The 12448-nt window shown below is 40.0% G+C and overlaps 1 protein-coding gene across 1 annotated transcript; it reads right to left on the reverse strand.

Annotated features, from left to right (window-relative positions):
- Positions 1–1245: 1245 nt before the first annotated feature.
- LOC139200271 (pannexin-1-like) lies at positions 1246–8346 on the reverse strand. Its single transcript, XM_070829528.1, has 7 exons — positions 8166–8346; positions 7279–7394; positions 5809–5996; positions 4520–4792; positions 3680–3902; positions 2683–2950; positions 1246–1373 (listed from the first exon to the last, which is right to left on the reverse strand). The coding sequence occupies exons 1-7, from the start codon at positions 8344–8346 to the stop codon at positions 1294–1296; spliced, it is 1329 nt and encodes a 442-aa protein (XP_070685629.1). The 3' UTR covers positions 1246–1293.
- Between the last annotated feature and the right edge of the window lie 4102 nt (positions 8347–12448).

Raw genomic sequence — 12448 nt, forward strand, 5'->3', positions numbered from 1 at the left:
AACAGACCTAAATCTGTTGACCCCTCCTGGATCCCATGCCCTAAACATCCTGCAGGTTTAGGCAGCAACTCGCACCACAACAGCATCTACTGCATTCTCACTGTACTGCTTTTACTTTACGTAGTCACAGAAACTATATCAGGTTACACTATTAGAAACAAATCCTTAAACACATCGCCGACAGCCTCACAAAAATGTACATACATATCACATCCTGACCACTTTGTCTTCGTTAGCAGAATGCTGCAGTCAGCTGATATCATATCCTGTAATTCATAGAGCAGAACAGGTGCATTTCAGTACCGTAGTGTCTGATCCATGACCTTGAGGGAAACATTTGAATTAGTCTTTGAAGGAGAACTCTGGTATTGTTGAACTTGGGTCGTATTTTTACGTATTGGTAGGTACAAAAAGATTTGGAATTGGTCCAGTAGATCACCTGAGACTGCAGCTGTGAAGAAGCCGCAATGGCTGTAATGTAATCCTTCCTTTATTTGACAGGCTCAGATTGTTATTCTAAGTGTCCAACATCATGGAAAGGATCCCGACACAGAGAGAGACCTGCAAGATCCTTTTGGTTTAACCACAAACAGCCGTTATATCGCTCTAAAGGCACCAGACTCTATTCACAAAAACAGTCATTTTCTTTTTTTAAAGCCAACAAAGTCATACAATGTCCCGCGAGGTAAAATGACTCCAAAATATGTAAAAATATGAGCTAGGTAAGAGTAATTCTACCTGGCAGAACATCAGAACATGGGAGTTGCAGTGAATTTGGTGTTATAGCACATTAGCTTGGATCAAACAAACTACTAAATACTAACAAAAACAAACTCATTTTCTGGTAAAATGACTGTTTTGGTCAGTGGAGTCTGGTGGTTTGAAGAGAGCGATACAACAGATGTTTCTAAAGGATCCTTTCCATCATGCTGTCAGACACTATGAATAACAATCTGAGCCTGTCAGTGGCTAAAACAAGCACTTTTAGAGGACCTACTGTGATCAGGTGAGGTTACAGCCACTACAGCCCGGTTTGCAGCTGCCAGGTGAGGAGATCTACTGGACCAGTTCCCAAACATGTAAAAATGTGGCCCAGGTAGGTGACATGAGTTTTACAAGTTTTACCAGTGTCTAGTCTTACTCCCCTTTTTATTTTGCATTGAGCCAGAGAGTGTGAATCCACACTGATTAATGTTGTAGCGTAGCGTTGTAGCTCCACCGTGAGACAGTGGTGGCATTATTTCCCAAAAGCAGCCCATTTGTCCGGGTCTCCATCGCAGTGCCAGCAGCTAATCACATCGGTCGCTGCCGCACAGTCCCTCCCCCACTGCTGCCTGTTGTGTCGCTGTTTCCTGGCAGCAGCGGAGTGAGCTCTGAAAGTAAATTCATCATTTTGTGTGTTATTAAATCACATCTGGCTCTGTGCAATGGTGACAAACTCCGTCCACTAGCACAGCTAAACCTAAATAATTAACACGCTGCATTTCGCTTGTTTAATCCCTACAAGAAACAGCATGACATCTATCTTTTCAGCGAATCAGATCATTTTCCTAATTTCATAATTACTTTGAACACGGACGACTAAAACGTTTCAAAACTTACAAATATAAGAAAATAACAGACTAATATTTTCTAGGATATTACACAATGCCCATGAAATACAAACGATCTCTGAGCCCCACTGGGACAGAAACCTAAAAGTGAAACTGAATTTTTCATGCTCAGTAAACAGGTTTTGTTGGATAGAGGTAATTGTCTCCATTGCGCTTTGTTGTCCTGCACCCTTTCCTCTCCCTTTAACTCTTTCTGTCCGTCAATGCTCATCCTTCCCTCCACATTTGCTTAAAACAAAGAGGTGAAGCTACACTGAGAGTCCAAATTAAAGCAGGTCTCTGTCCACAGTCCAACTCATACTAGTATTTGAAGGTGGCACAGTAACAAAGGCAATAAACTAAACCTGTTTATAACCTTGTAACCACAATTTAGATAAATCACTCAGCACTGAGACTGATAAAAGGATGTGTATGATAGCCCTATGTAAAAGTGGTAGCGCTTATCAACTGAAAAACAATCCACATGGCGTCGATAAATGGTTTTACTGTGGCGGTATTGTTGCTACTATGGTCTTGCTAAAAAGCTATAATTGTAATGTAAACTACAAGCTGACACGACACTTGAACAATGTAAGATAGCTGTGTTATCTAGATCATCTCTCAGGTCAGACTGTGCATATTCTAGTCCTGCTGATATTTAGTAGGTGGCTTCTTTTTTTAATAGATGACTGTAAAGTTGGATTGTATGGACCAAGTAAAGAGAATCGACAGAAAAAAGGTGATCAGTTCACCATATTGAACCCCTTGGCATTATTGGTTCATTGAGTGTGTCTAACAGAGCATTAGGGGATAAGGAGGAGGAGGAGGAGGAGGAGGAGGAGACGCTGCCATCTATTTGTTTGGAACAGGTGGCCAAATCTTAAATATTGCAGTTTTAGCTTGCATAATATAAAGAGAAGTCAAATGTGTGTCTTTTCTCATTCTGAGAAACTTTAATTACTTTATAAAATACCATAGCAAGACAGATCAATGCTAAAAACACTAATTTTTCACTTTAAAATGTGTTTTTTTTAATAGAATACTATGAATGAGAACAGAATATGGTCCGGTCCTGCCTCTCTGTACTCACCTTTCATCTCAGTTTCCATCTTGTGGTCGTTCTCTGCGGCTGAGTTCAGACGGTTGCAGCTGTTCTTAGCTGCTCCAGCAGCGGCTGCTGTGGGGCAGCTGGCAGAGTCGACCACACTAGTTTTCGCTTGATCCTGTTTCCCCGCAGCGGCAGTAGGTTTAATCCCATCCACGCTGTCCATCTTAACCAGACAGAGAGTCTGCAGCAGACCCATGGCGTCAAAGTTTTCTCCGGAGCATTCGCCTCTTTTCTTCAATAACTCCAACACCTATCGTCAGAAAACAAAATTGGACAAAAAAACCCACAACACCACAAGTTTTGCAGTAAAATAAATCCGCTTTTGATTCCAGAAACTGATTACTGAGATGGACTGTGTCTGAAATCACTGCCTATATAGCACATACTCAGTTTACTGAAAAGCAAGAAGTGAACTGAGATTTCAGACGCTTATTATAGCAGCTATTTATGTTAGTTATTTATATGTTTATAGTTTTAAGTTGCTGTTTTACTAATAATAGGTAGTATAATTTATTTATGTACTCTAGATGTTTATAGTAATTTCTTCTGCTACTTATTTGTTTACTTTAATTACATTCTAGTTTAGCATATTTAGTTTTTGGAGTTGGATAATACTGTGTTATAGGTAGGTAGGCAGGTGTAGGACCATCATGCACCTGGGTCGGGCAATGGATCTTTACAAACGCAAGAAAGGCAGGATGAACCATGATGCCTTTGTTCTTTTGTCTGCTTGTTTGTTTTTGGAGAAAATTGACTGTCCTAGCCTGCATACACCACATACCTGTGGTTCAAAGTTTGATTCAGATGTTTTTGACAAAAGGCTACTACATTACGAATCATCATGTTGCATCATTACCGACTGTGATGTGACACTCTATTTGCTCTCTGTCATTTTTATTTGAGTGTCATAACTCTAGAGTACTGTCAAGGCAGCAGGGAGGGATTTCAGACACTGTTACACAAATACGCCCAAACAGACCTTGATGTATTTGTAGGACTTCAGTTCGCTGATGTTCTCCTCCAGGAAGAGCAGATACAAAGACAGATCATCCCATTGGCCACCGACTGTGGGCAGGACACTGACGGTGGGCAGTGATTGGTAGGTTTCCAGGAAGCGGGCGTATCCATGGCAGAAGAGGGGACGGAGACTGGCGTAGATCACCACAGGAATCAGTGCGATGAACAGGACCAAGTTGACAAGGCTGGAAACAGAGTAATATGCATAGAGAGGGGGAATACATACAACAAGATGGCCGTGTTGTAGTATAACATGAATAGAATGACAAGGAATCTACATAAGATATCACTTTCCAAAACACTAAATTTAAACAAATATGAAGTTTTTCTGGATAAAGTCACATAACAGGGAATTAACTTAAGAGGAACCATCACTCCATGTGACATTAAAGCCATCCAGGACTATCACATGCTTCTTTAGGAATGTTTCTTTAAGGACTGCAGTTGAAAATCAACCTGCATGGATGAATCTGGCACATTTACATGATGTTTATATGATGTGAATTGCTCCTTCTTAAACAAATAAACGCTAAACCTAAAAGAAAAACCGTGAATCCACATAATTCTGACATAGTTCAAGCAAAAACCTGAGCCTCAGAAAGGCAGATTTCATTGCAGTGGATGGTTTTGGAGTACGTTATATTAAATACTTCTTCATGTTAATGTGTCCAACATCTGCAGTTGTTCTGGCAGGAACCAACTTTGGACTGTCAGGCTGATCCTCCCAACATATAACTGATGTACTTCAGGTAAACCCACATGTTTCCATCATAACAAAACAACATACTACACAGATAAATACCTCAGCAACGAGAAGACTCCCACTGCGATGAGCTTACACGGCACCTTGACGCTCGGGTCGGAGACGAGCAGGCCGACACGCAGCGCGCAGCCGAACTCGTCCGTGACGGAGGCCAGGCGGAGGTAGTAGCCCAGGTAGACGCAGGCACAGATCAGCGTGAGAAGAGTCAAGCCACGACACAGCAGGTAGTAAAACAGCAGCACCCGTGAGCAGCGCTTCGTCATGAGGAACTTCTCCACCAGCGGGTAGTTGAAACAGCCCTCGGTAGGGTCACTGGTCAAAGATCAAAAATCAAACAGATCGCCATCATCAATAAATTAGGAAAACACTACATGTAGTATCTTTAAAATGAGGCAAACTAAATATTTTTTCACTGTGTGTTCGCTAACTGTAGTTCTCTCTTGGAGTGAACTTTTGAATACTAAAGTTCAAAAGAAAGATGAATCATTTTATAATCTATTAACAAAGTTGGATCAAATGTGGCCTTTACTATAGATAATAAATCAAATGTGCTACCACTGGGCTGATCTGTGTAGGATGGGGCCACAACTAAACATTCAATGTTTTCCAGGAAGTTAAAGTGTGAAAGTCATTGCAACTTTAAGTTTAATGAAGAGACGACTCAGACAAATATCACGTCGGGGTCTCAAATTGAAAGCTCATTATTTTCTTTCATCCATATTGTAAAATCTATTTGCACTGAAGATGCAGCTGTCAACAAACAGCTGGCTGATGTTCTTGAACATATGCAGAACGATAGTCGCAATTTTAACCTTAAATCCAACTACATTTAGAAAGTCTAGAAGAGTTGTACGATTAAATCATTTTATCCCCATTCAAGTCAGCGGAAGACTAAATCAGAAGAGAGCTGGCTTGGCTAACTCTATGGAGAGCATGTGCAGCACGCTTCATCAGGGTCATTTCTTCACAGTGGGAAGTGGGTTTTGGCTTCATGCGCCACTGAGCAACTTTCATAGGAGCAGACGGAGCCCCGCCTCCAACGCTGGATCCAGTTCTCTTTATACATCCACGGTAGAAGGTCAATTACTGTCCTGGTGTCGTGTCACAAGATTTAAATAATTAATAAAGCTATTTGCGCTGTGCCAGCTGTGGATGAATTTCACAGGATTTGTGAGAGGAATGAGTGCTCATCTCCGCTCCGTCAATATGTTAGGTTGCGTCCAGTATTGATTTAGAGATAACTGCTGGCAGACAGCAGGAGGGGACTCCCTCCGATTGTCATGGAGTATTTCACACACACAAATCTGAGTTGAGCCGTCCACCTGTACCTGTCTGCGGTGAGCAGTCCTGAGGTCGCCAGGCGTTTTGCCAGAGTGACGGCACGGTTGTAACACCGGTCTAACTCCTCCATGATGAAGCCGAGGTCCGACTGCAGGAGGGGCGCCGCAGAGAATCTCCAGAACAGCGCCGGGGTGTACATCATCACTGCCACCAGCAACAAAATGTAGGGAAAGAACTGGAGAGAGGAGACAGGATAAGGGGTCACCAAAAGTGTTATTAACAAATCACATTATTAGCAATAACATTTCTACTCATACTACAGAGATAGGAACACAAACAGTCCAACTCTCCACCAAAGCAGAGGAGTCACCATTTGTCCAATCCATCTTTAGCTGACAGACACGTGCACAGTGCACAAATTCTGCAGTGATGTTGTTTATCTCCTCTTGATATTATGCATTGAGTATCTTTTTTTTTTTTTTTATTTGGGTTTACAAATAAATGGTAAATGGACAGTACTTGTATAGTCTGTTCAACTACCCACCATTCATACAGGAGGAATCTGTCCATTCACACTCTGATTAACAACTCTGTGGTTTATCAATGGACACTTCAACATGCAGACTGGAGGAGCCAGAGATCGACTGGTGAACGACCCGCTCTAGTTCTGAACCTGAGCACTAGACGCATGACGGACCTGAAAGCCAACTGACCACTAATTCATTTTATCAGTGTGTTAGTTAGGACGCTCGGTCAGGCTTACTGATCATATTAATCATATTATTGCCTGCAAGCTCTGTCAGCAGTTAAACAGTGTGTGTGTGTGTGTGTCTGACAAAGAACAGAGGAGGTGTTTTGCATTTTCAAACACTGCATATAATAAAGATAATCAAATCTGGTATCCCCTCATAGATAAAATGTGAAAACCAGACTGTATATAATAAAAACACGAGGGTCAATCATAAAGACATAAACTCACTAAACAATGTCAGAAGTGAGTGTATCCATTCTTATCTTATGCTCAAACTTGAATTTAACGTCGCCTAAAGAGACCCAGCATACCGCCATAACTTTTGGAGATTAATAGAGCTGCTGTTTGTTAAGTATCTGCTGTGATGTAGTGCATGTTTTTCTAACTGCAAATTGTTTTACTACACTATAAAAGGTTATTGCACAGTACACAGTTCGGAGAACACACACTTTAATGATTTAACACACTACTGATGCAGCTCACTGCTAAGTTTTAGTTAAACTTTTTGGAAATTCTTACAGCATGACTGTCAGACTTTTATTATTTCCACGCAGCAGGGCACAGTGGGAGGATCCTCACTTTTATTTATAACTAATTATTACTGCACAGCATGATCACTCATTAAAATACTGTCTAAACATGCTTTGTTATTCTGGCAGAGGGTGCGCTACAAAATATCTTCCCATATGTTATGTGCGTGGACAAGTTTTAACAAATACACGTTTGAATCGTTGCAGCTTCTGCAGCCCTGTTTATGTGTGTGTACCTTGTGCAGCCACAGAGGTAGAGTGTGTGTGTGCACAGCTGCCCAGCAGTACGAGTCCACATAAGCAGCCTGCCTCCAGGTGAAGTTAGAGGGAGCAAAACAGCTGATCTGAGTACCTGAGAGAAACGACACAACAGACACACACAAAAACACAAGAGCAAGAGATAGGAATGAGAGTGAAAAGTTGAAAATGATTTTCATTATTTAGAACAATTTCATCACTTTTTGTTGGCAGAAACATGATCCTTTCCGACGGGGAATTAAAGCCATTCTATCAATCTTTTTCTCCGTCTTTAAAGCAACCAGACTCCATTGACAAAAACAGTAATTTTACCTTGCACAACACAGAAGTCGCTGGTTTGGTTACTTAATTTGTGTTATTGTGTGACTTGGTGTGTTAAAAGTCTTATTTCAGATTCTCTAACTAATATGTTATGTTATGTTTGTTGATTGAGGCAGTGGCACCAGTAACTTCAGCTCTGCGAGGTAAAATTACTGTTTTAAAAACAGCTCCCCATCAGAAAGGGCAGCCTGCTGCAAGATAAAGTGGTGAAAATAGTCTAAACATAGCGTACACGTAAACAGATTTCTTATAGGTGGCTTTCTATGTAAAGCATCCATATAAATCCACATTATTATTATCATTAAAATGTGTTTTTCCATCCACAGCAGTACATTGCTTAATGTCTATGGTGGGACTCCTGTCTGCTTATCCAAACTGGGTGTACTGACCGCCATCTAGTGTAGTCCACTACAGTAAACAGTACATAACACACTGCCTTTGCATTGGTACCTCATACAGCCACACTTCTAAACTACCCTTTTCAGTCAGGTTTTTCCAAATTTTGTGGTCTTGCCTTGAGCCCTGGCTCCTTATCTACACTCACCAACTGAAACCTCCTGAGCGAAGGCCAGTGAGATGAGGAGGAGGGGCAGGCCCACTGCCACACAGGTCACCATCTTGTCCACAGCCAGCTCTGTTCGGATGTTGCGGTATCGAGCCTGGTTCGGCTCCTTCAGCAGAAAATCGCTGAACACGTACTCCGTAGCCACGTGGGCGATGGCCATGTCTCCACTCCTCTGTTACCTGCAGCACATAAATAACAACACCTGCAGAAACATGAACAAATGATCAAGGATGAGGAATCACTTCGATTGATATGATTCCTGAAATTCAAAACCTTAATGATCTTTAAGTAACTGTGACGTTTGTCCATGAATACATCTTAATCTTGTCTTCACAGTTAAATCAAGAGGTTGTGCTGTAACTCCCACAATGAAGAATCTTTGTCTGCTTTTGTTCCTTGTGTACTTTCATTCTAGGGTCACGTGGCTGCAGAAAACGATGATCCTCTTCACTTGACTTGTACCTTCCTTGGATTTTCTTTACATGTGAAACTCAACCAGAGCTGCTAAAATAAAGGCTGTGCGACATTTCTGCTTTAACATAAATATCTATAATGAATATTTCTTAAAAACCTGTTCATAGAACCTCATTTGCTTCATTGATTCTTACTTTAATGCCATTTCCCTGAAACTTAAAGCTGCCAATAGTGTCTCTAGCTTAACCTCAGCTCAAATCATACATAACTGTTAATTAGCAGGCATAAAGTGACTGATGGTTGTTTGCCTGATCTTAATGGTCCTCCACCACCGTGACTCATCATTTACCCGCCATGTCAGTCATGCAGCCCTGACTGGTTTGCTCCCAAGAGTTTTCTGGAGGATAAACCTTGGTGATGGACAGGCACATGTGCTGACTTATAAATACCAAGGAGGAAAACAACTCGTGACTGTCTCCCCACAACATCAACAGGCTCCTTTGTTTAGCTGGACCTGGATTTCTGCAGTGTTGGATAACAATTTTACTCAATAATAAGCAATCTAGGAGCATAGGCTGTGTTTTTCTGCAGGGTTGGTTAGCTGTGAGTACATTATTTAGCTAGCTGTGAAGTGAAACTGATTAGAAAACCACTGTTTTAAGCAGAAATACACTTTACTTCACTTCAAAACTACTCACTAACTTCACACAGGCTATTTGTTTGCAGGTATCAGCAGAAACTGCCGCTAATTCATTGATAGAGACGTTAGCTGGTCATATTTAACATCGTGAAACGGAACGATGAACTTGAACTTACCTACCGACTTTAATTAGCCCGTGAAGGTGTCATGGCTGCGGATACACAGCTTCAGCTGCAGCGGCGATGGCTTGTCGTTAATTTCCAGGTCTGTGGTCGAACAATGTGTCTGGACACACACATTCAGCAGATGCGACAATAAACAACTTTCAACTCTTCTTCCTGTTAGAAGGAAAAGTCCTTCCGCCCCTCCTGTGAGTGGAGATGCCTTCAAGTGCAGATCCACAGCTCTGATTTTCCAGTTGCGTTCAAATGCACCTCGTAACTTAAAGTTTTGCGAAGCAGAGTGAATATTGATGAGTTGGTGTTGGGCTGTACGTGAAAAGGCACTTCAAAAACCCTTTAACCTCCTCACCAAGAAAAAAGCAATGAAAAAATTTATTCTTTATATATTTTATTTCTTTGGGGCACTAATTACAAAAATCAATGTTTTTTTATGAACAGACATTTTTTGAAATATTGGCCTCTACCAAACGGTTGAGATGTCGTAAGTAAAACATGTTTTCAATAAGATATAGTGAGTCAAAATGTGCTCTACCATATGGTTGAGCAGAAGGTTAAAGGGTTAATAAAGTTATGATATTTCTTTTTTAAAACAAACATAGAACTTGAGGTGGAGTCTGGTAGCTTTGGGACAGATGAAAGTTTAGAGCACATGTTTTTCTCAAGCATTTCTGGTGTTTTTATCAATTATATTATTTTTTTGGGGTCTATTTTGTGTCATTTACTCATTATGATTTGCTGATAGGGTCCCAAGACAAAAGTGATTTGTGGTGTAGAGGTTATTTTTGGCTACGCACAGAGATCTCATTGAGGATTGTTTCATAGACTGCCTTACGTATATTTATTTTTTCTGTTTTATCTTTTTTATTTTGTTCTATGTAGCTGAGCAATGCAAATCAATATTCCCACGTGAACTTGTAATGTACAGAACTTGTCTCATGCCCTGTGCCCTGTGTATACAGTAAATGGAAATCACTTAAAGTGAATGGCACTGACATTTCTCAAATAATTATTATCTTACGGAGGAATATGGATAATTTAAACTCATTTATTTCTTACATGAATCAGTCTTATGGATAGATATAATATAATGTTCATTGTGGCAAAAGAAGAAATAATAAGTAGGTCATTTGTTTGGTTTGTGAATGATTTAAAATTATTTTTCTCATCACTTAAAAAACGTACACTTGTAGGTGGATGTATCTTCTGGGGATGACGTTTTTTTTTGGTTTAAATTTGTATTTTTTGTCTTTCTGTTTCTTATTTATGCCGAGGAATTACACAATATCTGTTCCTATAAGTTGTTTAACGTGTATTCAAAATAAATTTTTAAAAAACAGTAGTGTTTGTGGCCCATGGAAGATAATTACTTTTGCTTTAAGACGCATTTCCTGTTGTCAAGCATGACAGTGAAATGCAGAATATCTCAAATTAGGAGATCACTGTTTTGGAAAAAATGAATGAATAAAAAACAATAATCTGTTTTAAATAAAAACAGGGCTCATTAAACCAAAACCATGTCAGTGTTACACATTATCTACAACCTCACAAGGCAGCAAATTATGGAGGTAATGATACCAGAAAATGTGAAATGCAAAGAAATCTAATTTGCAACCTAAATGGCAGCTTGACTGTATTTTTTATTCTTTGGTTTGTGTTACTTAATTTGTGTTTAAGTTTCTCAATTTTTCCTTCAGATGCTCCATTTTTTTTTGTCTTTTAGGAGGTTTATGCTAAAAAAAGAAAACATGATAAATGTAAACCAAATGACCAGTGAGACAAAGATAAAAGCATTTTTCATTTTAGCTCTTTGTCATTATTTGAGATCATAATATTTTGTGATCATGCACATATACTGTGTATAACTGTGTTTTTGTAGCTGGACAACATTAACTACACGCTATACTACTACACATGTTTGGCATTCAAGTGGAAACAGCCTCCCTGCTGTTCCCATCTTTAAAGATGCAGCAGGATCTCAAATAATCTCGATTTATAGCCACCAAAGTTGAAGTGAGCAGCTTCTGGCGTGTGCTGACTGGGACCAGCATTCAAAACGGTAGTTCCTACTGTCTCCATGGGGTCAGAAGATAAGTTTGAAGAGTTGTGAGATGATCTACAGGATAAGACAGAGGAAAAACACACACAAACTTACCTTATAATGTTTGACATTAGTCAAATTTTTGTTTTTTCTTGTTAAATACTGATTGTGGCTTTGCTGCTCACAAGCTGACATGGCTTACTTTTAAGGGATGCTTAGGTTTGAAAGGAATACAGTCGTTCAAAGAGCTTTTCATCTGAAAATAAATCTGTTGGCCCTCTTCTATTCACTGTGGTGTTGCTGTCAAACATTATGCCTGTCAAATTTACAGAAAATTATCTCAATAGTAGTTGAGTGATCTAAGAAATTTCTCTCAGCAGTTATTATTCATGACTTTAGTTTGGTGGTTTACATGCAATGGTGGTGCTGAACAGAAAACCCAGATAACTGGAAAAGTCCAAACTATGTCCACATGTTTTTTTTCCTGTGGTCTAAAGTTAACACTTCGTCTCCCTGTGGCAAATATGTTAAGTTACAGGCAGCAGCTCCATGAACTTTGGGCAAGTCAGCACAAGTAGCTGAGCCTAAAAAAGGGTTTTCAACAACTCCTGTGACACGCTGGTTGAGTCGGCTGAAAACTTTAGGTGACATCATTAATACACTACTCACAAAAAGTTAGGGTTATTCAGCTTTCAGGTGAAATTTCAGAATGAACCTAAAATACATTCTAACCTTTCCAGGTGAACTTAATGTGACCTTCTCTAAACCTTTGAATGCACATGTCCAACTGTTCAGTGTCTCAGTACTTTCTGCACCAGCTGCTGTTCTCTAACAAGAAGCTTAACAGCAACATTCACAACAGGTTTGATCCATGAATCCACCAATACATTTCCTGCTTCAGTTAGAATTGGTATTTAAACAGTCCTCCTCATCCTGCTGTTCACATTCTGACATCATGAGACCAAGACGACACCTAACAGTTGATCAG

Source organism: Pempheris klunzingeri, chromosome 4 (genome assembly GCF_042242105.1).
Source record: "Pempheris klunzingeri isolate RE-2024b chromosome 4, fPemKlu1.hap1, whole genome shotgun sequence".
Taxonomy (NCBI): Eukaryota; Metazoa; Chordata; class Actinopteri; order Acropomatiformes; family Pempheridae; genus Pempheris; species Pempheris klunzingeri.